This window comes from Anser cygnoides, chromosome 25, assembly GCF_040182565.1.
Source record: "Anser cygnoides isolate HZ-2024a breed goose chromosome 25, Taihu_goose_T2T_genome, whole genome shotgun sequence".
In the NCBI taxonomy this organism is placed as follows: domain Eukaryota; kingdom Metazoa; phylum Chordata; class Aves; order Anseriformes; family Anatidae; genus Anser; species Anser cygnoides.
The window spans coordinates 4,390,688-4,418,590 of record NC_089897.1 but is presented as its reverse complement, the minus strand read 5'-3'; the positions used below and the strand labels follow the sequence as shown (position 1 = coordinate 4,418,590).

At 59.0% G+C, this 27,903-nt stretch overlaps 1 protein-coding gene across 9 annotated transcripts; it reads left to right on the top strand.

Moving 5' to 3' along the window:
• Positions 1-433: 433 nt before the first annotated feature.
• Positions 434-26,776, top strand: BLACAT1 (BLACAT1 overlapping LEMD1 locus). Of its 9 annotated transcripts, XM_066982991.1 has the most exons (4): positions 15,677-15,950; positions 23,114-23,385; positions 25,658-25,902; positions 26,096-26,776. In XM_066982991.1, exon 3 carries the CDS (start codon positions 25,697-25,699, stop codon positions 25,796-25,798), a length of 102 nt encoding a protein of 33 aa, XP_066839092.1. In that variant the 5' UTR covers positions 15,677-15,950; positions 23,114-23,385; positions 25,658-25,696; the 3' UTR covers positions 25,799-25,902; positions 26,096-26,776. The 9 variants fall into 9 exon arrangements, with proteins under 9 accessions (XP_047926852.1, XP_047926858.1, XP_047926855.1 ...); XM_048070895.2 differs by lacking the exons at positions 15,677-15,950; positions 23,114-23,385 and adding an exon at positions 434-582; XM_048070901.2 differs by lacking the exons at positions 15,677-15,950; positions 23,114-23,385 and adding an exon at positions 763-917.
• The last annotated feature ends 1,127 nt before the right edge of the window (positions 26,777-27,903 follow it).

The following is a 27,903-nucleotide window of genomic DNA, read 5'->3' as shown; positions in this document are numbered from 1 at the left end:
GCTGAGGAGCCCTGCACGGCCGCTGGACTCTCGCACTGCCTCTGACTTAAAGCTCAGCTTGGCAAGCTCGATCTCGCACGGGGATGGCATGGAGCAGGTAGGCAGGAATGCAGAAGAATGACAGCCTGCCAGTCACCGTATGCGGCACCGGCCCGAGGAAATTAAATCCCCGGGCCATATGCTGTGCGGCACGGGGGGGAGCGGGGTGTCTGCAGCAGCGTCTGCAGCTGCCCGAGGGCACCCGTGGTTGGGGGTTCATAACCCGGCAATATCTCGCTGCTCCCCCGTCCCCTCGGTACTGAGCAGGGAAGGATAGGACCGGGGAAGCGAGGGGAAGCGAGGGGAAGGATGACACGAATTCAGCCAGGCCCCCTGGCAGAGCAGCCAGGGAGGCAGAGCCAATGGCTGCTCCTCGCCGTGAGTCCGTCCACCTCCACCCCCCTTCCCCGAGTCCTTAAGTTGCAGCTTTGAACTCCCTCGGCGTTCAAAGCAAACATGATGCTCAGCGTGAACAGAAGGACGAGCCTGCTGGCAGGTACACAGCGCGGACGCTGAGCCCGGCAGGGCCGGCTGCTGGGAGAGGTACGTGCCTTCCGAGGCAGGGATCCGAACGCAGTCGCATTTGGGATGCAAACTCGGAGCAGACTTGAATTTTCCAGCAGGGGGAATATGGAAATCTGGCTCCTTCAAAATGATTCATCCCCCTTCCCACCGCCGCCACCCCCCCCCCCCCGCGTCCTCTCCCCACCCCTCGCAGCGCAAAGCGCCCTGCTGCCGTCCCTCCAGCCCGCTGCCTTCGTGCCGGGTGTCCCGGCGTGCCCGCCTGTGCCGAGCGCGGGTGGCACCCGCGGGGCTGGTGGGTGCTGGAGCCGGGGTGCTGGGAGCTTGTGCCAGACGCTGAGCGGGGACCCCAGCTGGTAAGAACCGTCCTTGGGGAGCTGGGTGCTGCCCTGCTCAGTGTGGGGGTGTTTGGGGTGCGGTGAGGGGCTCACCCAAATAGGTGCTGCCCCCCCCCCCCCTCCCGAAAAGTGTCAGACACCCGGCACTCCCAGGGGTGGAGGGAGGGGAGGGAAGGCAGGCAGTGAAGCGGGGATGTCTGCTGAGTTCGGCTGCCCCTGTCCTCGGACTTTGCTCTCAAAGCATCCTGAGGCGATGCTGCATCCTTCTCAGCTGGTGCCCCTGCCCTAGGTGGGTTTGGGGAGTGGGGAGGAAGAGAGGCCTGGCTGCAGGATGCGTCTGTGATGCACTGGCGTTTGTCGTGCTGGGTGCTGGCCCTTTTTGGCTGGGAGGGTGCAGGATCTGCTGGCACTGGTGGCCAGACACCAGGCTGCACGGCCCCGAGTGATGCCCAGATGCAGCCCTCTGTGGCTGCAGAGGGTGGTGGAGGTGACACCGGTGTGGCCACGTCCCTCCAGCGTCCCTCGTTTGGTGGCAGAAGAAAGTGACTTCTTTCCCAGCGCCACGTGGCTCGTGGCCCCCAGAATTTCCACGTAATTCGGTCTCACGAGTATAAACACAGGGCTGTTCTCTCAAGCAGAATTAAAAGGAGGGGGACCCATGGGGATGCCCCAACCAGGGCTCGCAGGATCTGCCTGGCTCCTGGGTAGCACGGGACGACTTTTGTGGTCTGGAGAAGCGAGCAGCCAGCGTGTGCATTCGCCAAACTCACAGCCTGGGTCTGCCCGTCCTGGGCCGGGGGCTGCGGCTCGTGGCCCCGTTTCCCACCCCCTGCCTCCTGGTGCCGGAGCAGGGCTGGTTCCTGTGGCTGCGCCGATATAAATATTGCCTAACAACCCGCTTCGGGAGCTGGTGCCGTCAGGTGGCGCTTGGGAATTGGCAGCATCGCTGCGGGAAGCCGGGAGCAGGCACTTGTTGCTGCGAGCTCAGGGTGGGCAGGGGAAGGTGGCACCGAGGGTCACCGGGCACCGAGACCCAAACCTCGGCTGCTGCCAGGTGGCACGGGGAGGGAGAAAAGTCAGGGGGCTGAGATGTGCAGAGTGATTTGTGTTGTGGAGACAGGAAGAGAAGCGTGAAAAGTTTTTTCTCTCAGCTCCGAGGAGTGTGATTTTAATTATAGACCGCTTCTTCAGATTTAGCCTTGTCTGGCATGTGATTCCAGCCCCGTAACCTTGGCAGGCTTTGCCTGCGCGAGCTGCTCCACGCGCGTGGTGTGACGTGGGGCTGAGGAAGAGGCTGCCCTAGGTGGAAGTTTCTGGGCAGGCTGGAGAGCCGTGGCATGCTCGGGGCATTGTTTTTGGCCAGCGGATGCCCAGGGTGCAGAGCAGCACGTATGTACCCCGTGGGCTCCATAAATCTGCTGCTCCCGGCATGGGGCTGCCCCAGCCCTGTAGCACCCGGGACAAACCCCACAGCTGGACCAGCCCCATCTGTCCAGAAGGGCACAGGGCTGCCTGGATTTATTCCCCACGTCCCATGTGCCACCTCCCCGCACCATAGCGGGGGGGAATCAGCTCCTGGGGCTTGGGGGCAGCACCAGGCAGAGGCAGCCGGGTGGCAGCTCGCCGGGTGGCCGCGCTGCGGGCTGGCCGGCCCCGTGCCACCCCTCTCCACCTCCAGGGTCAGGCAGGGTCTGTCAGCCCCCCCCGGGGCAGATGCAGCCCCAGCACGGCCCGGCCCCCCTAACCTCAAGGATAACCTCCCGGTGACTTCAAAGGCAAGGCATGGCTGAGAGGACAAAGAGCAGCGGCGCGGCTGATAAGGCTTAGGGACATATTTAGGTGAGTAAGGTGGTTTGGGGAAGCCCAAACACGAAGGCATTTTTACAGCTTTGCTTACGTGTACAGAGAACAGACAGAAACTGAGGGGAAAAAAAGAGCTGCTCAGACTGAAGTCGGAGTGTTCACATCAGGGTTTGCAGCCAGTTTCACCGAACTAGCTCCGACAAAACTTCCACTCGGAGGCAAAAAACACAAGCGCAATCCCAGCCCTGCTCAGAAGCTAGATGGGGGACTGGGGATGGGGCACGAGAGGCTCGCACAGGAGCTGAGCAAAGCCGAGCAAAGCGTTTTGGTGTCCTTGTAGCGGCGTGAGCCTCGGGCCAGGCTGCTTTGGTCGGGCAGGGCCAGCTCCCACAGCTCGCCCACCTCTCCTGCAGCTCGCCCCGTGGCTGTGAGCATCGCCCGGGCTGCCCATGGGGCGCGATGCTACCAGCAGCAGCCCCGGCTCCAGCGCAAGGGCTCACGTCCCCTGTTAATCAGCATTTAATTAAAGGACATGCTGACATTTGGAAATCAGAAACAACTCTCCTGTGTGGGCTGCCTCTCTCTGCCGCTCGCCTCTTCTCTGAATCACTCCCTGACATTTTGCCAGATTAGGATGTGACTCTCTCTCCCTCCTTCCTTATAAAAATAAATTGAAAAGGAGATGCAAAGCCGCCGCTGCTCTCGAGGGAGAGGACGTAGGGGCTGGGGTTTCACTGGGGAAAACTCCCGCTGTTACCGGCACTACGGCAGCCTCGTGCACAGACCCTGCGCGGGGCTGGCGGTGCTGGGGCAGGCGCTGCAGGGATGCTGAGCAGGGGGCTCTCACCGGATCGGTGCACGGCAGCCGGGTGGCCCTACTGGCTGCTCTCCAAAGCCATGCACCCCCAGAGAGCCATGTGGGCATCTCGGGGCCCCCCCAGCAGCCCTGGGGGTGCACCTGCAGGGACAAAAGCAGGCGGCGTGGATGCCCTGTGGGGATACAGCATGACAGGGGATGACAACCCCCTGCTCGCCCCCCACCTCCTGACCCCACAGAGCCAGCAGGGATCGTTCCTCTTGTGTCCTCTCCATCCTGCTGGCCCCTTCCTTCCCCCTCACATTTGCCCCCACAGCCAAACCCTGGTTTTGCTCAGGCTTACCCTCACCTGCCCCCCCCACTCATGAGCACCCCACACGTGTCCCCCTTGCCAACCTTCCTTTGCCACCCCCCCGGCAGCAAGCCCCTGCCCCCCCGGTCCTCTCCCCCTGCATTGCATGAGCAAGAGCGCGGCAGCACCCAAGTGTGCTCCGAGGTGCCCCCCGCTCCCACACCTTCTGCTGCTCTTGAAACGGGGCCAGCGTTTTTGTTTGTCTGCTAGCCCATGCCAGAGCTGGTAAAACGCAAACAGCAGCGAGGGATGGGGGAGGAGAAGGGGTGGGGGGGAACCCTCACCGTTCGCTTCCCCTCGGCTGCTCATTTCAACCTTCTTTCAAGCAGAAATTACTCACATTAATCAAGAGTGAGAATGTGTTTGCAGCCCTGCAGATTTGGCAGCGCGGAATCAAATTCCATCAGTAGCAGCAGGAGGACGGGAGCCTGTATCTCTGCTGTGCACAGCCTAATAGAGCCATTGCCAGAGGAAATTGGATCTGAGAACTCCCCTAAATTAATCTACCCTTTAAAAAAAAATGCCAGGAGATCTACATGACAAATGAGCGTTTGCAACGGAAACTGATGCAAACACCCCGCATGTCGCATCGGTGTGGATCTCCCCCTCTGCCAACACCTGCATGGGAGGAGGTACATAACAACCCCGACCAGCAGGGCCAGGGGGCACGTGGCAGATGGGGGACCCCAATGGGCAACTGGGGCCACGAGAGCTGCTGGGATGGGCAGGGGTGCGACGTGATCGCTGCCACCGAGCCGCTGCAGGAGCCCCTTTTTGCAGGCTCGGAGCTGGCTGTGCCTGCACTGAGAGTGTTGGAGGAGCTTGGTGGGATGCAGCCGGACCCAGAAGCAGTAAGGGGCCATGGGGCAGAGCTGGGGGCTGCCGTGCTGGCCCCCACCTCCCTCACCCCGCGGCGTGGGGCAGAGCAGGCAGGTGGAGGCTTCTGGGGCTCTGGCTGGCGTGCGTCATGGGGCCGGGGCGCAGGTGCCACAGCCCAATCTGCTTTAATGGAGCTGCTGCTGCTCCAAGGTGATTGCTACTTTATTGGCTTATTTTTAGCCGCACGGCCGAGCTGGGAGGAAGATGGATGGGTCTTGTCTTGGGAGAGACTTTTTGCTTGCTGTCGGAGCCCGGGCGCAGGGCTGTGAAAGCTGCCTTGAAAACAGCCGGGGTGAATCTCCCCGTGCAAAGTGGGGAGCTCACGGGGTCCTGCTCCTGCCCAGGGAAGGGTCCCAAGGGTGGGCTGGGGACTGAGCCCATGGGCTGGGAAAGCACCAGGGTGCTGAGCTGGGAGGAGAGCAGTCTCCAGCAAAGGGCTGCCAACACAGCTGTTTGCAAATCCCCCCGGTAAACCACAAAATGCCATGCGATGGTCGGGACCTCGTCTGCCCTGAGGGTCTCTGAGCCTGGGGTCTGCCTGCTCTCAGCAGCGCCTGCTGGTGGAGTCCTCGCCTTTATTTCTTAGGTTTCTTAGCTCCCTGCCCCTTACCTGGGGACTGAGCAGGGCCAGGTGACAAGGAGACAAAGAGCACACCTGGTGCTGCCTTGGGACCGCAGGGACTTGCACCAGGGAAAAGCAACCTGGAACATCTCTCGAGGAGCATCCCTGCGGAGGGAGATGCCTCGCCCCAGGTGCCTTGGGCACTGCGTGTGAGCTAGGTTTGCAGTCCGAGTGGGCCGGTGTGGCTGTGACTCTGTAGACAAGTCTTTCAGTAGGGATTTCAGATCTCAGACAAGTCTTTCAGTCGGGATTTTCGCTCCCTGGATAGATGTGCTTCGGGGGGTTTTGTTGCAGGAGCATTGTCAGGTGTTTATGGCAAATACGCAGCAAGGTGTCGGGATATTACAGAAAGGGGAAAATAAAACACCTCGGTAGACAGCTCGGAAAGAGTGTGAACTCATTTTAAAAATGAACAAGCCTGCATAGACAGTGCGTGGCAATACCTGGGCATCTCTGCCTCCCCTGAGGCCGTGGAGACCGATGCCATGAGGGGAGCAGCGCCCGTCTGTGCCAGCACGAGTGCGGCGCGCAGCCTGGTGTGCGGCGGGGCCACGGGGGATATTGATTCGTTTTCCACTGTAACCTGACAGAGCCTATTCTGGGGATGTAATGAAGACAGATGATCCCATCCCCTCGCCACAGCGCTTTGGGGAAGGGGGAAATTATCCGCCGCATCCTGGAGGGATGCTCTACATTCCTCCGTGCCTCTCCCCCAGATCTCATCTAATTTCCACCCTCTCTCCCTGATTTTTCCTTTCTGCCGTCCTTACGGCTCTCTGCCTTGCCTGCTCAGCACCCACCACCTCAGCTGGCACCAGGAGAGGGATGTGGGGCTCAGCGGAGCTGGGTTGAGACCCCTTGGGTGCAGCCCCCTCGGATGGGACAAGCTGGGGGCGGACCCGCTGCAGCTCCTGGTTTCCTGCACTGGGAAGCACCCCGCCTTCCCCAGTACCCCGCTGCCAGCCCAGCTCGCTGCCAGCTCACATCCCACCTCCGATACCTCCGATACAGGAGGAGACGTCCCCAGAGCCACCCTGCTTGGGAAACCCAGGCATGAGCCCAGCGCCTCCTCCCCGGACCTGTTAAATGTCATCTAAGCGCAGCTCTGCGAGGCTCATGAGCCCCTTTCGCAGCCTGATCTCGGCATTTCGGAAACCTCAGGCAGAGCTTTTTCCTCCGCTGACCAGCGGTTGTGAATCCATCTTTATGGTAACACCAGGCTCAAGCATTCGCATGCCAGAAGGCAGTTATGTACAGCCATAAAAATGATTTAAAATTGGCCAGGGTTTAAAAAAAAAAAAAGAAAGGAGGAAAGAAAGCTCATATATTATCAGGTCTTTATTTCTCTTCTAGCTTTTGCCCTTTAGAATTCATGTTTTCAGGCTTTTCTCCACAAACAACACAGTTGGAAATGCTAAAACGCTTTTATATAAGAGCTGAGAAGCCTCCAGAATCACAGGGCTGCGGGAAGAAAAAAATACCGCCTGCTGTAATGCACGAGATATGATCTCCAGAGCTGCCAGCACCCTTTGCAAAGTAACCAGCTCCTACTAAATCTTCAGAAAGCCGATGAGTCTTGCTGCTATCTGCCATCAGACCCAAATCCCATCAGTGCACTGATCTGGGGTTAGGCAGGGTTCAGCCCTGACTCGCTCCGGGGCTGTTCCCCAGGGCTGCCACGCGTCCAGCCGTCCCCATGGGAAGCACCCAGCCCTACAGGGAAGGTGTCCGGGGCTGCGGGGCCCCGTGGTGAATTGCAGCCTCTCTTTTAAAAGTTTGAGCCTTTTTAGGGGGTTGTGCTCCCATCGGTTCCCTGGGTGCCGGCCAGCCAAGTTCCTCGAGGTGAGAAACTGAATCCTGTAAAACTGAGGGGGGCCCGTCCTGTGGCAAGCACGTGGTGCTGTGCCTCTTGGCTGCTCCCAGCAGGGCAATCACTCTTTTTTCTTGGCTAAGGGAGCTCATTTCCTAAATGGTGCTGTCTCCACCGCAAGCGAGAGCGGAGAGCTGGTGCCCGGTGATTTTGAAGAAAAAGCCTCTAAAAATAGGGCACCCCCGGGACCTGCCTGCCTGTTACTGGCTGTAGGCACACCACAACCCCAGCGATGAATTTTTTAATGCCTGCAGCCCCCCCACCAGCCCTTCGCCCGCCCGCTTTTGGGCTGACTTTGCAGGACCAGCTGTGGCGGGCTGATGCGGGGCGAGGAGCGCGTCCTCGCCTTTCGCAGCCATCTTTTCCTCCTGCTCTCAGCTCGCAGGCTCCAGTCGAACATCTGGCAAAGTTGTGCACCACGGGCAACGCGAGCGTCGCTGCTCATGGCAGGCCAGGCTGACAGATCCTGTGAGATCAGCCCCACGAGCATCAGCTCTCGGTGATAGCTCGCTCGCAAAGGGGAAAAAATGGAAGCAAATCTTACATGACACATTTATTTTTGTCATCTATTTATTAGCTCAGAGCAAAAGTCCTGCTGCGCTGCATTGTGGGGATTATGCAAATGAAGGACATCAAGACAATTAAAAAAAAAAAAAGCCCAAGTGAGCACAATGTCAGAGCCGAGCAGATGCTGCAAGGGGCGCAGCCCTCCCTGGCCGCTCCCGACCTGCCGCAGCCCGGGCGCTCCTGCTCCTCCTCTGGCTTGTGCACACAACCCAGGGGATCAGCTCGTTAGGCCCCTCGGCTAACGAGCTGCCCACCACGTCCCTAGCACGCTGCCCTTGGCGGGGCTTCGCCTGCTCCCTGCCGAGGGGAGGGGATGCGCTGGGTGGACCCTGCTGCAGCCGCACCGCATCGCTGCGCTCACCTGGGGCCGTGCAGCCAAACCCGGGGGTTAGGCTAATCCGGGGCTGAATTCGGATTTATGGGGTGTCCAACGGGGCCACCCACGAGGCAGAGAGCAGGGAGGTGTCCCTGTCCCCCCATGGGTCCCCATGGGAGAGCAGCCCAGCGCCCTGAATGAGGGGACCGGTGGGGCGATGCCGTGCTCATGTTGGGTCGGACGCTGGCTCGGGAGCAGGATCAGCTCGCTCTGCGGGTCTGAAGCCTGCCTAAATCCCCCCTGAGCCACCCGTTGTTACACTGACAGCTCAGGATTTATGAGAGCTCAAGTGAATGGATAGCAATGAGCAAGGAAAAAAAAAAAAAAAAAAAAAAAAACAGGTCCCAAATCCGACTTCTCCTTGCTGCTGCACACCCCAGAGGACCCGGGCTGTGTGTTCAGGGATTTAATTCTGTCTGAACCCCTCTGTTTTGAAACGGAGATGGAGGAAGAGCTTAAGGCAGCTGAAGTGCATGTCGATAGCTGTGTTCAAGCACAGCTCCTGCCCCGGCAGACCTTGGAAGTGGAAAAAGGCTGTTTCCCCGAAGCGTGTGGAGGAGATCACGCCGGCTGGCACTTGGAGACACCGAAGGATCCGGGGAGCAGCGGGGGAAACACGCTTCCATCCTCACTCCGCTAATTATACTCATTAGGGAAGGAAGGAATGCTGCCTCTGATTTCGAGCTATACCAGCTATTTTTAATTTCCCTGCCTGCTGAAAGCACAAATCGGAGCGCTCGGGTGTTTTCCTCTGGAAGCCGGTATTTCTCCTCCCAGGTCAGAGGCTCTTTGTGTCTGCCTGGCTGGGAGACGGGGGCCGGAGACAAAGCAGGAGGGGAGGACGGGGGAGAGGGCGAGCGGAGGGGCGAGCGGAGCCCCTGCCCGGGTGGGGACATGGGGGGGCGCGGGGACGTCCCCATCCCCATCCCCATCCCTGTCCCCATGCCACCGGCGGGTCGTGCAGGGCTTGGGGATGCGGACGTGTGCGCGGCTCCGCAGCCCAATGGGGAGAGCGGGGCGCGGGAGCTGGAGGTAATTTATGCTCTGAGCTCACCCCGGGGTTGCGGGCAGCCGTCCCCAGCCGGCGTGGGAGGGAGGCCTCTGCCCATCGCCCCTCCCGCCCGCGCCACACACATCCACACAATTCCCCTACAATTAGGAAGACACCTATTCAGCACCGCTCCTATTGCCGGGCTTTTGTTCCTTCTCTTCTTCTCTGCTGGCCAAGAGCGCTTCCCCTCCGCACGGCTGCGTTCGGCGCTCGGCGGTTTGTTAACTTGCTTCTCATGACGCCTCCAAAGAAAGCCGGTCCCGCCGAAGTCCTGAAATAGAGGGGGAAAAAAAAAAAAAAAGGAAAAAAAAAAAAGAAAGTAAGGCAGCATTTTTCTCTTTCTCTCTTTGTTCGGAGCCTTGCGTAGTGGAGTTGTGTGTGTGAGTGGGAGAGACGGTGAATCAGAGCGAGCCCACGCTGCGCGCCCGGTGCGCGGCGGGCAGCGAGCACCCAGCCACCTGCAGCCAGCAGCGGGTGTGCGTGCACTACCTGCACGGCGCTCCTCAGCCGTGCGGGCAGTGCCCGGGCACGAGCACCCCAAAGAAATTCACGCTCTGCGTCTGTTTACGGGGCATGTTGACAATGTGTTCCTGGCCGTGTGCGTGGCTGTGGCTCTGTGCGGTGACTCGCAGCGTTTCGGAGCTAATCTGCGGCATTTGCTTGCAGCAGTTATGTTCTTGGGGCTGTAGATGTGATTAGCTGAAAAAAAAAATGTTAATTCTCTTTGTTTCAGGCAGGAATAATCACCAATTAGTCATAACTCATCAGTGTGTGACTGTTTGTGAAGCTGTGTGTGTATGGATGTGCTTTCACGTTGCTTACATTGCCCCGATTTGCATGCAGCACATCGAGGTGCTTATCAGCTGGATTACACACCAACTCTTCAGCTGGTGCCCGTCAGCCCGAGGTGTGCACTTGTATGAGTGTTCCTGCACATGAACACGCGTCGCTGTACATACGTGATAAGTTTTTTTGTCTCTCACTCAAGTGCCATGCCGGTGGGGGGGGTAGCACTGTGCCTGTGTGCACACAAGGACTTTTGCGCTGTTTGCACCGTGTGTAAAATCTGTGCATCGGCCCCTGCTTGCAGGCAAGGAGAATGATGAAGGGTGCCCGGGGCAGGAGCGTGTTTTTCTTTCTCCCGAGCGTGAACTGGAGAGCGAGGAGCAGATTTGTTAGAGCTTGTGCCTTGCCGAACAGCATCGAGTCCCGTAAGAAAAAAGAGCCAGGTGTCAGTGCGCTAGGAAGAGATCAGTGCTCTGATGAAACAGCACCGGAGAAATCCTTCCTCCGGCTGGGAACCTGCAGTTCAAACGGCAGTGCTGGCATTCGGCAGGGCGGAGAGCGCTGGGTTTTCTGCGATGAGGTAATCCCGAGGAAAGATAAGGGAAGCGGTGCATGTATTAACCTGAAGGGAGCGGTGATGTCAGCAAGGGGAAAGGGGATTAATTACAGCGAGATAGGAATTGCCTCGATTTCGGTGCCTTTTGATTCCGGCTCTTCTTTCATACGTGCCTGGCTACGGGAAGCAAAGGGACGGCGGCGGGGTCCTGAGGGCGGACACGGTCTGGAGAAACCGATCAGTGCCCGGTGGCTTGGGCAGAGACCGGGTTCTGGTGGTGCAGAGACTGTGTGCGTACGTGTGTGCCTGTGCGTGTGTGTGTGTGCGTGTGTGCATGTGTGTGTGCATGTGTGTGTGTGTGTGTGCGTGTGTGTGTGTGTGTGCATGTGTGTGTGTGTGCATGTGTGTGTGTGCGCTCGCCTGCCTGGGCTGCGATAGCCCATTACGGAGGATAACAATTTTTCTCTGCTGGAAGCACCAGCACTGGTGAGGATGGGTAGGGGAGGGCGGCAGAGCCCCCGACCCACCCCGAGCTGATGTGCTTGGGTGCCCCCGGGGACCTGGCGATGTCCCCTCCTGGTGTCTGCGGACAGCCGGGGTGCGTGGCAGCCCCTCGGCACGGGGCTGGGTGGGAGCAGGGCTGGGACGGCTCCGGGAGGGGAGAACAGGCTCGGTGTGAGCTCGGGGCACCTTCACATCGTGCTTGTGGGTCTGCACGTGTGGTTCATCTCCCCCCGGCTGTGGCTGTCCCTTGTCACCCAGCACCCTGGCGCCGTGTCCATGAGGGTGAGCAGGGGAGGAGAGGTTCCCAAGGTGGAGGAGAGGCGCTTTCTCCGTCAGGATTTGTCCTCATGCTAATAGGTGTCACATTATGTCATGGGTCCCTGGTGAGTTGTCAGCAGAACATGACAAATCGCTGGTAACGGCAAACAACGGCAGACGAAACACAAATATCTCCCGTCTGCATCACCTTAGATCTGACACTGCTGAATTTTTCACGCGGCGGGAAGACCGGGAAGGTCACCGCTGAGGAGCGAGGTGCGTGCTGGGGACGTGCCCAAGACCTCCATCGAGGGGAACACCTCTGAGCATCTTCCCCTGGTGCGAGGAGACCCCGGGGGCCCAAAGCGAGCCCAAGCCTCGTGGTGCCTGGCCACGGTCCACCAGATCCCAGGAGGGCACAAAGAGCTGCGTGAGGCTCGGCCACCCTTCTGCCTCGCACGCACACCTGCACGCGCACGGCGGCGGCTGCCACATGGGCACACCATCGTCCCGTCCCGTTTGGGTCCGAATCACCCCAGCTCCTGCCGATCGCCTCCAGCTGGTGATGGGGAGCAGCACCCCATGGGGAGGCTCCAGCTTCTCTCACTCGTGCCGCTGTAAATCCCCCGTGGCAGCGAGGAGAAGGGGTCTGGGTGGGAGCAGGCTGCGGGGCGAGGTTCGGCTGGGTGCCGGTGGCCTCATCCTGCCCGGGGGATCAAGCTGGGGCTGAGCTCAGCCTGGCTTCACGGGCTGCAGCTGCCCTCCCGTCCCCTGCCTTAGCAAGAGCATTTCTCATCAGCCCTGTGTGCTCCTCCTACAAATCCAGACAAATTCCCCCCCGGCTGCTGCAGCGTCTCCTGCCTCGCAGCCCAGACTTAATTACAGCTGGGGCTGCGGGAGCTGAGGCCGCCGTGACCAGGAATGTGCTAAAAGGCCGGGGAGGATCTTGTTAGGGAGCGACTTACCTGGGTTCCCGAGTCGCGTTTGCCCTCTCTTAATGGGCTGCGTGGCAAATTGACGGTTGGTTTGCAGGAGGAGATCCGGGTCATTGTCTTGTCCCTTCCCTCCCTGCCTCTCTCATCCCTTCATTTTGGAAAAAAAAAGCCAGAGAAAACAGCCGCGCTGTGTGCGTTGGGCTGAGCAGGGGGGCTCGGGGGTCGGCAGGGCTCGTAGGGACCCAGGACACAGCAAGCAGTGGCCTCGGGGTCCCAGGGCTGGATGTGACCCTCCCCGGGCTGCTTGGCTGCTCTGCTGAGGACCCGTTTGATGGTTTGCAGAGCACAGGAGCACCAAGGAGTCAAGCCAAAATGAAGGTATTCTGATTCTTTTTTAGCGCTGTGGGAAACAAAATCATCTAAAGGTTAGAGAGCATTTTGTTTCACCTAGAGGAAAACCTTTCATTATGTTTCCAGTCACCTAAAATGTGTATTTTTGGTCAGAGCAAAGGAGAACTGGAAGTGTCATGCTGTTCCAAATGGAAAAGTGGCGTTGCAACTTCGCGGAGTTGGTTTTGTACCTGAAGCCAATTTGTACAAACTAACTGGATTTGCAAAACGGTCCTCCTGGCTCAGAGCTGCGTGCTCCTGCGAGAACATTTCTGCTCTCCAAAGCCACCTCAGGCACCCCCGGAGCAGCCCATCCAGGAGCCTGGTGCTGGGCTGTGCTGTGCCGGGGCAGCCAGAGCCCAGCTCTGCATGCCCCGTGCCCCACGGCACCTCTCCAGCCCCATTTTTGCAGCATAATTCCCTGAGTTAGGGAAAAGCAGACCCTGGACCCACTGGAAGAGGAAAACACATCCCATGGGCTGCCTGGGCAGCAGGGAGAGGCGGATATTCCTCTCCTTAAAAGAAAGCTGAACAGTTCTGTGTTGCCTTCTGTGTTTTGGAAGGAGCGTGCGACTGCACGTGCACCTGCAAAATTAGGACTATTTTGGCTCTTCCTGCGTCTGTGGGTTCTTTTTGTGACTGCCAGAGCATCCTGTGAAGGGAGCCTGGGCTTTGCTGGGCTCTCGCTAACGCCACACTGCAGCGCTCGCAGCGCTGCATCACACACGGACGTGTCGAGCACATCTCGGTACGGGTGCTGCACACAGCGTGGGCTCCTCGACAGCCGCCTGCTTTGGGGGTGACGGGGAAGAAAACCCCGTGGCTGTTTGCTGAGCTCGCCACGAAGGGTGCTGTGCGTGACCTGGGGGGCGCTCAGCTCCCCTGCCCTTCCTTTTTACTGCCTGTAGGAAGCAGGCAGCTGGGGGGGTTAAAAGATTTAGCCTCCGTGTGTTTTGTTAAAGCAGCTATCAACGGGAACTCAGGTGACGAGGAAGCTGATTATAACCCATAAATAACCCCGACATCACCCCATCCGTGGGACGTACAGGTGACAGACAGCGTGCACCTTAGCTGTGCACAGCAGCGACACAACAAGTGCGTTCCAGCCGCCTCTTTCCCAAGCTGATGTTTCCATAAAGCCAAAAAGTCCAACAGTAACGGCTTGGAGGACATGGAAATGCACGCTGAAGGCTTGGAAATGACATTGTTACAATGACAAATATTCTCTGAATGCCCAATTCATGATCCTGGGCGCCTTATAAATATGATTAGTAGATCTAATCTTGCTGTGCTGGAGCCAGTTGTCAAGACAGCTTGAAAATGGATCGTTGCCCAACTCTGACATCAACCGCTCCCCAAGTTATAATAGTTAATGTTTTAAAAACTAACCAGGAGCTCGGTCCCGCACACCCTGTCCTGAGGCAGGAGCCAGCGCGGGGCTGGGGGGTGAAGGGCTGGGCAGGGGGGAGCTTCAGATGATCCCCTAAAGGAAAGGCTGATGGCACCTTGTAGGGATGCCACTGCTGCGGACCACCGAGGAAAACAAAATCCTCTAGGTAAGCCTGGCGTGGCTGGTGTGTGTTGGATGCCCATCCATCCGTCCATCTGTCCGTCCATCCCATCCTTTCCCGTTTTCGGCAATGTGGTTTTGTTTTTCTCCCCCTTGCAGTGGGGATGAGGCAGCTCCGGTGAGACTCTGCACGTCTCCGCTCTCCCCGCTCGTGGGACGTGGGGCAGGGAGCTGGGGACGGGGGGAATGAGCCCCAGGGGAAGGCGAAGCAGCGCTGAAAGCCCTTGGCTCCGGGGAGGCGTCACTCTTGTGCTGTAATTCCGCGTGCTCTCACTTTGGGTACTGCCGTGTGGGCACCCCAGGGGCCTGACAGCTCCGGAGGTGACGCTGCCACGCGGCTTTCTGTGTGCCGCCGGGAGCCGCCGGGCACCAGGTTTGCTGCAAAGCGGCTGGGAAGGCAGGGGAATAGGATTTCCAAAAGCACTCCGGTGCTTCTGGGCTGCTGGGATGATTTCCAGCCAGGCTGTCGCAGCGTCGCGGTGCCCCTGGGACCGGTGGGACCAGGCGAAGCCCGGAGTGCCCCTGGCTCAGCAGGGAGCAAGGCAGGTAGCTCACTGAAGGCAGCAAAATGCATTTTAAAGCATCACCCCAAGCAACGTGAGTCCCTGAGGTGTGTTTGATGCCTTTACCCGGGATTTTCTGGGGGATCCCAGGAGGGACACGGCTTCAGAGCAATGCAGTAGTGCTCACTCTTTGCAGGTGCCAGCAGCTGGGGCTGTGTTTTTGGGGCAGCCTGGATGGGGTGAAGGCTGTGGGGGCCTGGTGAGAGCCCCCGAGCTGCTGCCCCCCTGCCCAGCGCCCAACCTGCCCACACGGCCCCCACCTCCGGCCAGCCAGCGCCTGGGACAAACAGCACGGGGGAGGCTCTGAGCGTCTCCAAGATACGGCGGATTTGGGCACCCTGTCAAATGTTCTCATTGTCTGACCCTTGTCCAGACGCCAGCAAAACCCTTTGGGAAATTCCCCCTCCACCCAGCACACCGGCTTTAATTACAGGAGAGGAATGCGAGGCGCAGAGCGCTGCTCCTGCCGCCTCCGTGCGCCCGGCCCGCGCGCTGGGAGGGCGGCGAGGTTTGGGGGGCAGAGGGGGGCAGAAAGAGGGGCCGTAGGGAGGAAGAGCGGGGGCCATGGCTGGGTGCCCCTGGACGCTTCCCAGCGCGGGGAGAGGAGCGGGGGAGGCTCGTCCCCCCCGTCCCGCTCTGGCAGCAGTACCCGAGCAGCAGGACATGAGTAATATCCATCCCACTGGGGGAGTTAGATCAAAGGCACTGAAGTAGATACAAGAGGTTTCTGCTTCACAGACCAGAGAGGCTGCAGTTCAATAGCGCCTTTGTTACCGGCTCTCCGGAGCTGGGGATGGAGAAATACCTGACCCCCGCCCCCCCCCCGCTCCCGGCCCCTCGGTGCACAACCATTTCAAGTATGCAACCGCGCTGTGAGGCTCGGCGGGGACGCGGGGACGGGGCGCTGGGGACGGCAGCGGGAGCAGGGGAGGGCTCGGGGCTGCAGGGGCGAGCCCCCGGAGCTCGGAGGTGCTGGGGGTGCTGGGCACCCCCAGGCAGGGAGCATCGCTGCGGCGCCCGGGTCTTGCTGGGGGGGACCAGGGCGATGCGGGAAGGAGAGGACGGAGCTGGCGATGCCGTGGCGGCTCCATCCCAAAGCCCGTGGTGCTGGCGTGGTGCCCTTCCCGTGGAGAGGATGCCGTGCTGCCAAAGGTGAGGTCAGCCGCGCTCGGCCGGCGGCTGCGGGGCGTCCTCGGGGAGGTGCGGGCAGGTGCTTGCAGTGCCCGAGGGCTGCCTGGCTCTGCGGGGTCCCTGCGGAGCGGTTATGGGGCTGGTGGCCCTCCAAGGGGAGAGCAGCGTGGTGCTGGAGCTGCCCTCAGGTGGGCGCAGCCTCCTCGGGAAGGTTTTGGGTGCCTCAGAGAGGCAGCAAGTGTGGCTTGACCATTATGCCTTGACCCCGTGGTGCACGAGGCTCTGGGAAATGGAGGCCATCATATTAGCGCACCCCTGGGACTGGGTTGGTGCCAGAGCTGGGGAACAGAGATGGGCATGGGGCGCCTGGCACCCACGGGTGCACACCGGGGTCTTCACCTGCAGGCACACACGGCAGTGCCTGCGCCCAGGGCACGGTGCTGGTGCTGAGCCATGGCTGTGCCTGTGGGGCTTGGGGCCACTCTGCCCACGGGTACATCCAGGGCAAGGGGCCGGGACGCGAGGGTGGCTGCGTCACAAAGCGTGGCACACGGTGGCCTTTTCTTCTTGCCATTCACACACGGGAGTTCAAGGAGAAAAAGTCTTGGGAAACACCACTTCAGAGCCACCCCTGTGCTTCACGACTTTGGCTTGCAGGTCAAAGTCCTGTTCGCTGCTATCCCAAACTGCAGGGTGCAGAATGCTTCCCCCTTCCAAACCTGGTGGCCGCATAGTTTTAGAAACATTCAATGTCCCCAGGGTTCTTGCTAAGGCAACAAGAAAGGGAGTTCCCTGGGCTCAGCAGCAGAGCTGACCTCACCAGCTCCTGGCAGTTCGCAGCTGCTGCTCAACAAGCCCAAGGCCCAGGAGGAGAAGAGAACGAAAGCAGGAGCCAGCACCTTCCCGGGCACAACCTGGCAGTTTGGGGGCCACCAGAGGAGCTCCCCCAGGTGCAAGGAGATGCAGAGGCTTTGTGAAAGAATAAGGTCAGTGAGGTCTGCGTCCGGCTCTCGGCAGGGCTGCCCGGAGCAGCTGCTCGCCGTGAAATGTGGCACCTCGTCCTGAGAAGCCTCTCCGGTGTCTGCCTCGAGATATGTGGGGGAGCGATGGAGGCTCCCCCGAAAAGGCAGCAGGGAAGGCCCCCCCGGCAGGCAGCTCTGCAGCCAGAGCTCTCTTTAGCCCTTTGTCTCCCCTGACAAAGGCAGGTCTGTTCGGCTCCCTCCACAAGGCGCATCCGCCCGTGACGCTGCCAGGTGAGCCGGGGCCAGCTCTTGTTCCCCATTCCACCACTGAGTGATGGCGGCAAGGCCCTCAGGGTCTGATTTCCCAAACAGCTACAGGACAGGGCGCAGCAGCACCCCGATCCCAGCTCCTTCCCCCTTGCTGGCAAAGGGGATTTACCTGCAGACACCCGGTCCTCTGCAGAAGGGGTGCCTGCTCTGCAGGTGCGCGCCTGCGCTGCTCCCCTCGCAGCCAGAGCGCTGCCTGGCTTCCAACTCAAGCTTTATCAGGTTCATCGGGATCCTGAAAAGCAGCACAAAGTGATGTGATGGGGAATACATGGCACTTGGAAAGGAGCTAAGGGGTAGCTTCAGCCAGGACACTGGCAAAGGGAAAACAAACCTTTTATTTTTCTGCTCCTTGGGCATGCTGTCCCTGACCGAGGCTAGGGCACGCTGTCTTTTAAGCACCTCTGCTGCAAGAGGCTGCTGGCCCTGCAAGCACAGCTCATGCAGCGTAAGGAGCAGAAAAGGCTCCTGCACCCACAGGTCCCTGCCCGGGGGACAGAGCTGGCAGGAGTGGCCGTGGCTGTCCTGCAGGGACCCGCGGGGATGACGCTGCAGTGGCCGGAGCGATGCCGTGGTGCTGAGAGGTGACCTGGCAGAGGCCGTGGGGGCTGGACGGGAGGTTTCCTTGGATTTATAGGTCAGCGCAGGGGGAGTGGGTTTTGCTCCCAGCTGGGCATGGGAGGGTGACAGCTTAGACAAGGGGGTTGCTTTTTCCCCCCCCCCCCCTTTCCCTTTTTCCTTTTCTTTCCCCAAAGACTGCTGGCTTATCCTCGGTAAGCCCTCTGCTGTGGTCTATGGCTTTTTATTCCTATGTGATTGCTTTTCCTAACTCATGTAGGGCGAAAAGCCATGGGCTACGCAGGGGAGGGACTCCACCTTCCAGGCACCTCTGCAAACCACACGGACTCCTGATCCCTTTTTAATCACCCATATTTATTTGGTAACAAATAACAAGTGAAAGGGGGCATTGAAGCCTTGCGGGGCCTTAGAGGTTTAGCAAGACGGATGGGGCAGGGGGCGGCGAGCGGAGGGGCAGACAAAGGGGCCGGGGATGGCGGGGGGCACGGCCTTTCAGGCGCCGTCGTCCCCATTCAGGGGGCTGAAAGGGCGCTCCGCGGCGCTGCGGAGGGAGCAGCCTTTCTTTGCAGCGAGCTTTTCTCACGCGGTTCAAAGCATCCCCACCTGCAGCCCCGCAGAACAAAAGTGGCAGGCGGGGACCCAAGGGCATTTCCAAAGGGGCGCCCGGGGAAGCGGCGCGGGCACGGCCGCCAGGTGATGGCAGAAGCCCATTTTCTGCTTTTGTCTGCTGTCCCTCGCCGGGGGACGGCGGGTGGCTGAGAAAAGCCCCCACACCTCCACGCCATCCTCCCAGCACGCCCTGCCCTGGCCTGGGGATGCTGCAGATCCAGGGGGTCACGGAGAGCCCGGTTTGTGCCATGCAGGATCCGTCCCTGCCGCCCCAAGGATATCAGAGGGGAGAGGGCAACAGGGAGCATGTGAAAAAGGCAGAACTTGGTAAATTTGCACTTTATAAATCCGCACAGGCAGCATCTCCGGGCACAGCACGCGGCAGAGCCATGCAGGACGGGCGTGGGTCCGGGATGCTGGACAGGGTACGAGAGCAGGGCGATGCCACCGACCCCACCACCTCCAACAGCACCCGAACGTCTGCAGGGGGTCACAAAGCACCTCACCACACAGGAAGCCGGGGATTTTTGTTCTTTTTTTTTTTTTTTTTTTTTCTCTCACTTCCTGAGCTTTGAGTCATTAGGTGTCAGGCTTTCAAGTTTAGTTCACCAGCCTGGAATGCATCTTTAAAAATAATAGTCATTGAAAAAAATGAAAGCTGAGATTCAGCTGTAATCCCATGACTCAAGGAGGTGTGGAAGGAAGAAAATCATGAAATCCCATGAGTTTCAACAATGAAAGCATGAGAGCTGGCAAGGCTGTGGCACATAAATCATCAAAACTAAACACCATCAGTCAAAATGAAAGGAATTAAGCCAATCTCACCAGGCTGTTTTAATTATTTTTTAATGAGGATTTGCTCATTCAGAAAATTCACCAATCACAATGGCCGCCCCGAGCCATTCATGCCAAGCAGGGCCGGATCCTGCGTCGGACACGCATGGCTTGGCCCTGGTGCGAGTCCAGGCTGGGAAGCCCGGAGTGAGGGTGTCGCTCCGATAATTAATTGGCAAGAAGGGGAGAACAGTGCAAACGAACCAAAACCCCACGAAAGGTCCCATTTCGCCATCAACCCAAAATGTTGTGCTGGGAAAGCGACGAGGAAATCGTCTCCGGGCAGTGCCGGCGCCTTCGCAGGTGCTGTGGTCCCTGTGCTGGAGGCTTCGTTTCGCGGCTATGGAGCCTGCACTCTGCAATCGGGGCTGCTGGTGTTAGGTTTAGACCCCGTTCCTAAGCTTCGGCTGCTTCCAACTGTCGAGGAGCCAGGGAAGAACCTGAGCCTGCCTTGGAGCAGCCGCGGCTCCCATTAATATTTCGGTGGCTGTTGCGCAAAGCCGCTCAGAACGGGATTATTGGCAGCCTGTCTGCGGCGCGCCAGCTGGAAACGCTGCCCCCGAGACCTGCTCTCACTACCCTTTATGCTATTGATTTTTCTTTTAGCAAGGCAGGCATTAAGAAGGAAAGAAACGGAGGGAGCACGAGCAGCTCTGTACCGCGCTGGTGTTTGGTGGGGGCTGGATCTGAGGGCAGCCTGGGCGGGCACGCTTCTCACGGCGCCTGGTGGTCAGCAGCCGGGGCCGGTGACTTTCTGCCAGGTCTCCTTCTTTCTTGCCCTTGTCTGGGCAGACCCAGCTCTCCCTGGCAGCGCACAAAGGCTTAAGCAGCACGATTTGGCTCCTGTTTTTCCATCTGTTTGATCCTCAGAGGGACATCTGACCGGGCTTACAAGAGGCGAGGCGGGGGGGACGTGCACGGGACAAGTGTTTCTGTGCAAACTCTGCTGTGCAAAAGGCCTTGGCAGGGACCCCTGGACAGGGTCCATCGTGGAGAGGAGACGCTGCCAGCATCAGGTGAGCTCTGGGCTCGGCTGTGCCCAGCTCCCTGGGGCAGCTTCCGGCACCTCGCCATCCCTGCAGCCTCGACTGCCCACGTCCCAGGCCACGACATGGGGACCAGGGCTGCTGGCAGCTGCTCGCCCCAGTTGGGTTCTCAGTGTTCCCATTTGGGTCTGTGAAAATCCCTGCTCTGAGCCTCCCTTTGCCTGGGAAAAGCCTGGAAAAACAAACCCAGAGAGTACAAGGCAGCAAAGCAAAACCCCTATGCTCCTGTGCTTATAAAACATTCACAGCGTGGAATAGAACAGGACACCGGGTTGGCGTTTTCAAAGTGTCTTAGAGAACTTCGGCACACACCTGTTTTCACAAAGGCAGGGACCAAAATCCCATCCCTGGTCCAGAGGAGAGAGCTGGAAGGGCGGCTGCAGGGGTGCTCCCGGGCAGCTCCAGCTCCTGTGCCCAGCCTGAGCCCTCCTGCGCCAGGCTCCTGCCCTTCCCGAGCTCCTGGGAGCAGGTGTGCAGAGCAGGACAAGTCACTAATTACAGATAATAACTGACATTTAGGAGACAGGCATCCACCGTCCCCGGCTTCCTCTGGACGTGGAGCTGCCGTACCCCCGAGCTGGCGGCGGGCGAGGCTGGGGCTTGTTCTGCGCTGCCCTGCAGGGAGGAAAAATCACAGCCGCGTGCCTCGACACAGAGCCCTGCACTGCAGGCTCGGTCCTGGCCATCTCTCCTCACCCCCAGCATGGAACCAGCCATAATTTTGGCTCTGGGCATGTGAGAGCCATCCGGCTCGTGCCCGGCTCACAGCGTAACGCTGCACTGGGAAAGCCGCAGCAGCAGCACCAGCTTCTTGCTGGGTCACCCAGCCCTGTGGATACCGGTCCCGAGAGAGAACCAGGGGAAAGAGTGCCAATTATGAATGTTTTAATTACAGACAGGTGATAACGAACTGAAAAGCTGTTGCTATTTTATTTATTTATTTTTAAATCAGAGCTGCAGCTCCCAGCCCCGATGGGGCACCGCAGGATACCGGCACCTCGCCAGCAGCCCCCAGCACACCTGGGGCTGGGCACTGGGGATCCCAAAGGAGCAGGGGGGATGCTCAGCGGGGACCGGGGCGGGTTTGAAGCCCAGCTCTGGTGCAGGCTGCCAGGAATGGGACCAAGACGCTCCTGAACACGCCGCAGCCCACGTCTCCGGCAGGCAGAGCTGTGGCACGTCCAAGCAGGCTGCCGTCTGAGCGGGCACGCAGGGGTCTGCGCGTCGTGCAAGGACTTCACTGGGGCTTGGGGTATTGTCACCAGGCATTCACCCGCACCTTGCGTCACCATCCAACCCCATGCTCCAAAACAGGAGTCCCAGAAAGTGGCTTTTTTGGCGGCAGAAACACAGATGGAGAAGCAAGCACTGGTGTACCTCCATGGGGGTGTTGGGATGGGCAGGTGCCCCAGCACTCTTCTCCTTGCAGCACTGGAAATTGCACGGTAAATAGCTGAAAGCAAAGTGCAGCTGGGAGGAAGGAGGTGTGCCCGTCCTCCTGCAGGACTCAGGTTTTCAGAGCTCATTTCCTCGAGTGCTGATCCCACACAAAATGCAGGTCACTTGGCTGCTCCCGCACGGCTGTTGAGAAAACCTGCCCCCAGTTAGCTGGCTGAGAGCTCGGGGAGCTTTGCCTGGGCGATTCACGAACGAGACAAAAAGAGATAAATCTGTGACTTGCTGGGAATTATTTATTCAGCTCTGCTCTTGGTGGGGAATTATGGATGTGCCGGTGGTGCCACCGAGCACCTTCCTCCTCCCGGCTGCTTGGAAATGGGTTATTTAGTAACTGGTGAGGCCACCGGTGCTGAGTCAGCCCACAGCTAATGAACACCCTGGCTGCCCATTTGAAATTTATTGCACCTATTAATTACAACCATTAGCTGCAGCCAGTGAAATTTTTATAATGAGGACCCTTGCGACTTTGCCTTCCTAGCAGCAAATTAACTGTGTGGGGGGAAGAATCAATGGGATCAGCATACTTTACAGAAGCGACGTTTTAATTAGCGATTCTCTGCAAACATGCCAAGCAACAGCCTCTCCGTTCATTATCTCTCCTTAAAGGGATGGTGCTTCTTTTCAGGTTAGCTTTAGCCCGGTCTCGTCTCCTCTGTTGTTGGCTTTCTAATGCACTGCTGCTCATTACAGAAGCTGCTTTGAAGTTGGCTTTGTCTTAGGTTTGGCTGTAAGCAGCGCTACGTTCGAGGTTTGCAGGGAAAAAAAAAAAAAAAAAAAAGCAGCCCTAGGAAATAATGGCTTGGAAAGCTCGGCTGAAATACAGACAAATTGGGCAAATCCTGCAGCTGCGAGGGTCGGGAAAGGTTTGAGTCCCTTCGTGTGATGGGTGCTGCCTGAGACCCATCGGGAGGGCTCCCATGCTCAGGCAAGGGACGCAGGGAGCAGCTGCCCTGCCCGGCGCTGCGATGCCTCGAAGGGATGGATGCTCCCGGGGCACGGCTCTGCCACCCGGGGCACTCCTCTGAGTGTCTGCACGGCGGCTTTTAGAAGTCCAGGCTTGAGATTCCCCCCAGCCATCCATCATTTCTGCAAGTCTTGGCTGTAGAGGTGGACAGACTAGCTGTCATGAAAGGCAAAGGAAATAAAATTTCTGGGAACTTTTCTACGTTTCGTTACAAATGATTTAATTGCATTCAGTTCCTGCGAAAAATAAAAGGGGCCGATTTCCATTGCAAATGATCCCATTTCTCAGGAAAAACCGACATGCTGGCGGCAAAAGGCAGCTTTGAAATTCAGAGCTTAAAATGCAAAACTTAATATTGTTTTTTCTAACCAAGTAGCTAAAAGTTAATTCGATTGCATTTCTCAGGGAAGGAAAAAAAAAGGCAAAACTGGGGCAGAGTAAAGTAAGAAAATCAGCCAAAACGTGGGCTCCTGATCCTGTGCGTGCCTTCCCCATGCCCGTGGCCACCCAGCAGCCACCAACCTGAGCCTGTCCCCACCGCGATGTGCTGAGCCCAGGGCAGCGTGTCCAGCTCTCGACGGGAGGAATTGGGGCCGGGGCGAGAGGGAGCGAAGATTTCCCACCTCGGCTGCGCTGCTGAGAGTTGCCTGGATGCGAGGCAAAACCCAGGGAAACGGGTAATTGCCGGGCTAAGGAATTGGCTCTGTCCAACTGGTTCGGAAAGACATTTTTTAGGGTCCAGGGAAAGTGACATTATTAAAGTGAGCATGCTGATTCCAGACAGCTCCCAATTCATCACTGTGACAGTGACAAACACGGCCTGGGGTTATGCAGTTGACTAAAGAGAATTCTCTAGCTTTACATTTTTAATGTTCCTCGCATTTTCCCTGCTGCAGCGGAGTTTTATCCAAAGGATCTTCTCCCTTGAATAGAAAGGGCAGCATGGGTCTGTGAAGCATGCCCAGCCCTTGCAAATCAAGCAGGGCTTCTGTCATCACTGCCCAAGCCAGTTCATTTATTTTTTAATTATTCCTTGCTCCTTCAGGATCCTTTTTCTACCTTTTCAAGAAGAACAGGAGCGCCAGCCTCAGCTGGGCTGCCTCTATTCTCCGGGGCTCATTCATCATTGTCCGCTGCCTGAATGGGAGGCAGAGGGTCAGCCTGAAAAGCCTCGCCGTTACAAGCTCCTCTAAATATATCAATAGCTCCCTACTGGACACGGGGGTCCTGCCAGCCCGACCGCCCAGGATTTTGGGGGGGTTTTGTGTCTGCGGCGCGGGGACGGATGGGCACGGGGAGACGTGGGGGGCACGGGGAGATGTGGGGGGCACGGGGCTGCAGGGACGGGCATGGGGGGACCGGGTATGGCTCAGCCCAGCCTTCCTGGGGGGTCTGCCACAGGCGTTTCCACCCGATTAATAAAGTGCTGGACTGGGTGGGATGCTGTGGTGGGGAGCTCTGCGTGAGCCTGGGGTGTGCAGTGCCAGATCCAGACATTGTGCCCACCCAGGGACTGGTCCCTGGGGCTTCCCCCTCCCTGCAGGCAGAGGTTTTTTGCTCCATTCCCACTGGAGCTCTGCAGAGCCGGGAGGGCGCAGCAGCCCCGCGCAGCCCCTCTGCCCCAGCCGCTCCCTCCCAAATCCCATTCTCAGGCTCCTAACAAAAAGCAACAGCACAAAGAGAGGCGCGGGGACCTGCCGCTACGCTGGGAAGCCATTCAGAACGGGAGACTCATTAAAGAGCCTGTTGTCTTTATTTGTGAGCTCCAGAGGTAGCCTTGTTTAATTTGGGAGCTGCTGGGCAGGTACCCAGATGGCTGGCAAAGGCTGGGGAGGGGGGCAGAGAATGAAACCTCTCGCTGCTGCCCTTGGCTTTGTGCTGCAGCTGGGCCTCTTGGAAGGGGGGAAGGCAGGGAGGCAGCGGACAACACCCCTGCATGTAGGGAAGGGCGCATGGACCCCACCTGGTTCGGCTTTTTTCCCCACGATTGATTTTCTCCCGGCTGTCTGCGCTGGGAGTTTGAATCGCTCTAACCTGCAGCAGGGAGGCAGGGTGGGGGTGGTGGGATGGGGGGTCTGCACAGTGCCCCCCCCCACTGTCCAGGGGCTCCCTCTGCTAGCTGCTGTCGGTGCCGGTGGCTCTCTGGATGCACCAGTACCCCATACACTGAGATTTCCACCTGGTCCTTTGATAGCCTGAGCACTACCATTGTGCCCATTTCATAGACAGGTAAACTGAGGCCCTGAGCTATTCCCTCTTTATACTGCCGGGGAATAAACGCTGAATTATGGCTCTGCAGCGAGCCTACGTGCTGGCTATGCAGTGGGTGCTGGGGTCTCTCTGCTGTCCGTGGGGCTGGAGGGCGATGGGGTGAGGATGTGCAGTGCTGGAGTGCGGTGCTGCACGTGCTGGGCACAGCTTGCTGGGAGCACCAGCACTGCCTTTGCTGGGGCAAAATCAGGGCTGGCAACCTGCAAACCGTGCTAAAATTTAAAGTGGGGAGAAAACGAAGGTTTCGCTTCAGATGGTATTTCTGCAAGTATCTGTTGTTTATTTTAAAAAAAGCAGCCTTTCGTTTGCATAATTACATTTTGCAGCTGTTGGGCCGTAATGTGGGCTGTGCTTTGGGGCATTATTTTATCCTCTGAAAACGGACACAAAGCCAGCGGACGCTGCTCTCAGCTGAGCCTCATTGTGCCGGAACCGCTGGTGCTGAGCCTCGCCGGGTGTCCCCGGGCACCTCGCCCCGAAGGGCCCACAAATCCCCATCGGGTGCCACAAGCTGTCCCCACGTCTGTCCCCACCGTCCCCTAGAGCGGAGAGGGGCTGGGGTCGGCTTTCAGGGCCTGCTTCCAGTTGGGTGATTTGGGGGATCTGTCCCATTCGTGCATCCCCTGGGCACCTGCAGGAGCTGCCCTGATCTCTCCACATCTCCCTGTCCCCATCCAGGTCTCCTCGGGTGCCCCCACGCCTCTCCTGCTCCGGGTGATGCCCCAGTTCACCTTCGCGTGCTTCTGCGGGCTCCATGGCTTCTGCAAGATGAAGAGGAAGAAGGAGGAATCCAGCGCGGAGCAGGAGACGGCGGTGTGAGGAGCAGACGGGCCTAGGGACGCCGGAGCTGCCGGGGGGGGACGACGTTTGGTGCCCCCTCTCCACTCGCCTCACCAGGGACCAGCTCCCTTCACGCTGCGGAGGTGGGACGGGGCAGGGGCTGGCGGGGGGCTGGGGGCTGCCCCACCGAGCCAGGGCTGTGCCCGGGAAGCTGCTGGGCACGGGCAGGCGAGCCCAGGCCTGAGCGGTGGCTTTGCTCCTCAGGGTGGGCAGAGGGAGACAAATAACCTGCTCCAACACCCTTCGCCTGCAGCCCGGCTCGTTTTCTCTCCCCAGAGACCTGCCTGGCCAGGAGAGAGCCGAAGCAGAGGAATGGCCGCACCGAGAGGCACAAGGAGGTGTTGTGGACATTATCTGGGCGCTGCAGACATCCTGCACGGACTCCCCAAGCCCTCGGCACCCCAACGGCCACTGTCGGATGCTGCCTGGGTCCCAGCAGGGCAGAGGATTCCCCCCTGAGCCCGCCGCCAAGGCACACAGACAGACCCCCAAGGGGTTTTCAGTAGCCAGGGCCAGGCCTTGTCGCTCCCGGAGCCGTAGTGCTGGGAGGCTGGCCTGGGGTGGTAAGTGGTCTCGCTGCTGCAGAACAGGCCAACTAAAAACAAGCTGTACTTTTAATTATTATTTCTTTTAAGCATCTCTCGAGAAAATGCCTGGGACTGCAAGAAGCCATTCTCCACTCTTTGGCTGTGCCTGGCCCCACAGCTGCAGCACACCGAAGCATTTCGGGGACACCAAATGCACCAACCAGCTTGGACACAGCTCCCGTGGGACCAGGGCGGAGGGGACACGGCGGTGGTGACACCCGCCCCCAGGCACCTGAGCAATGTGGCTCAGCGGGGGATTGATCTGGGTTGGCAGATGGGCCAGCAGCCCCGAGCTCGGGGCACTGGAGTCTTGCTCCAGGGACACTTCTAGCACAAACCTGTCCTCCAGAGCAGAAACCCTTAAACTCTTCCAGCTGGTGTTTTTCTTCTCTGTATGGAGACCCCCCCAGCCGGGGGCTAAAAGTGATGCCTGCGGCTGCCAGGCAGGGGATGCTCGCCCTGAGGGCTGGTCCTGCTCCTGCCACCTTCACCCTGTTTTTTGTTGCTGTCCCCAAGGTCCCCAAGGTCCCCAGGGTCCCCCTTTTCCCTCTCCCCTGTCTATGCGTCCTTCCTACCTAGAGTTGAAGCCATACAGGAACTCCCTGCATGCTGTGCCTTCCAGGAGGCGTCTCACAGACGTCCCTGCTCAGACCTCCCCAGCCAGCCCCCAAGGAGTGTCGGAGCCCCCACGGATTTGGGGATGTTGCTGGGGTCTTGGTGCTGCGATGCTGGGGCAGGCTGCAGCCTGCCTCCCTGGCCCTAAACACACCCAAAATTCGAGATCTCATTTCAGCAACTGGCAGCTGCTGTGACCCCGGTGCTCTCATTTCCAATTTGTGCCGAAAAGCAGGAGGGACAGCCCGTAGGAAAGGGTAAATCCGGGGAGGGCAAGCCCCTGGCGTGGGGGTGCATGGATTTGAGCAGCCTGACACCCCCGCGAAGCCCCCCCTGGTCCCAGCGGGGGATGAGCACAATTGGAGAGCAAATCCTCCCCCCGTGATTAACCAGCCTGACCTTTCCAGGGCTCACCCGGTGCTCTCCGAGCAGATTTACCCTTAACAAACAGAGCTGTAGCTGCCAGTGACAGCTCCCCTTTGGAGCTCTGTTGGCTCAGCCAACACCCAGAGCCAACACGGCCATTATTTTATTTTTCTTATCCAAAGGATTGAGCACAAAAACCTGGCCAGGAGCACCGATAACACGAGGAGCTTTAAATCCTCCCTGCTGGGTGCCCACTGTCGGGGCTGCAGTGGGACACAGCCGATGGATGTGGGGCACGGGGGTGGCAGGGAGTGGGCACGGGGCACGGGCAGCGCATGGTCCCAGTGTGCCAGCCCTGAGGTCGGGAGGCTCGGGGCACTTTTCTTCTCCCCTCTTCCATCCCAGGAGATGTGAGCTAGGGGAACACAGAAGTGCAGCCCCAGGGCAGCGTTCCCAGATGGGGATTTCGTAGGTGAACTCCAAGTTTTGGGAGGAGAGGAGCTGTGCAGTGTATCT

What these genes read in the sequence shown, in the direction of transcription:
- BLACAT1 (XM_048070893.2), top strand. Translation starts at nt 10,336, where the DNA reads ATGATGAAGGGTGCCCGGGGCAGGAGCGTGTTTTTCTTTCTCCCGAGC. An exon ending in GCTGGGTTTTCTGCGATGAG is followed by an intron (nt 10,603 to 25,657) that starts GTAATCCCGAGG and finishes GTCCCCATCCAG; the next exon opens with GTCTCCTCGGGTGCCCCCAC.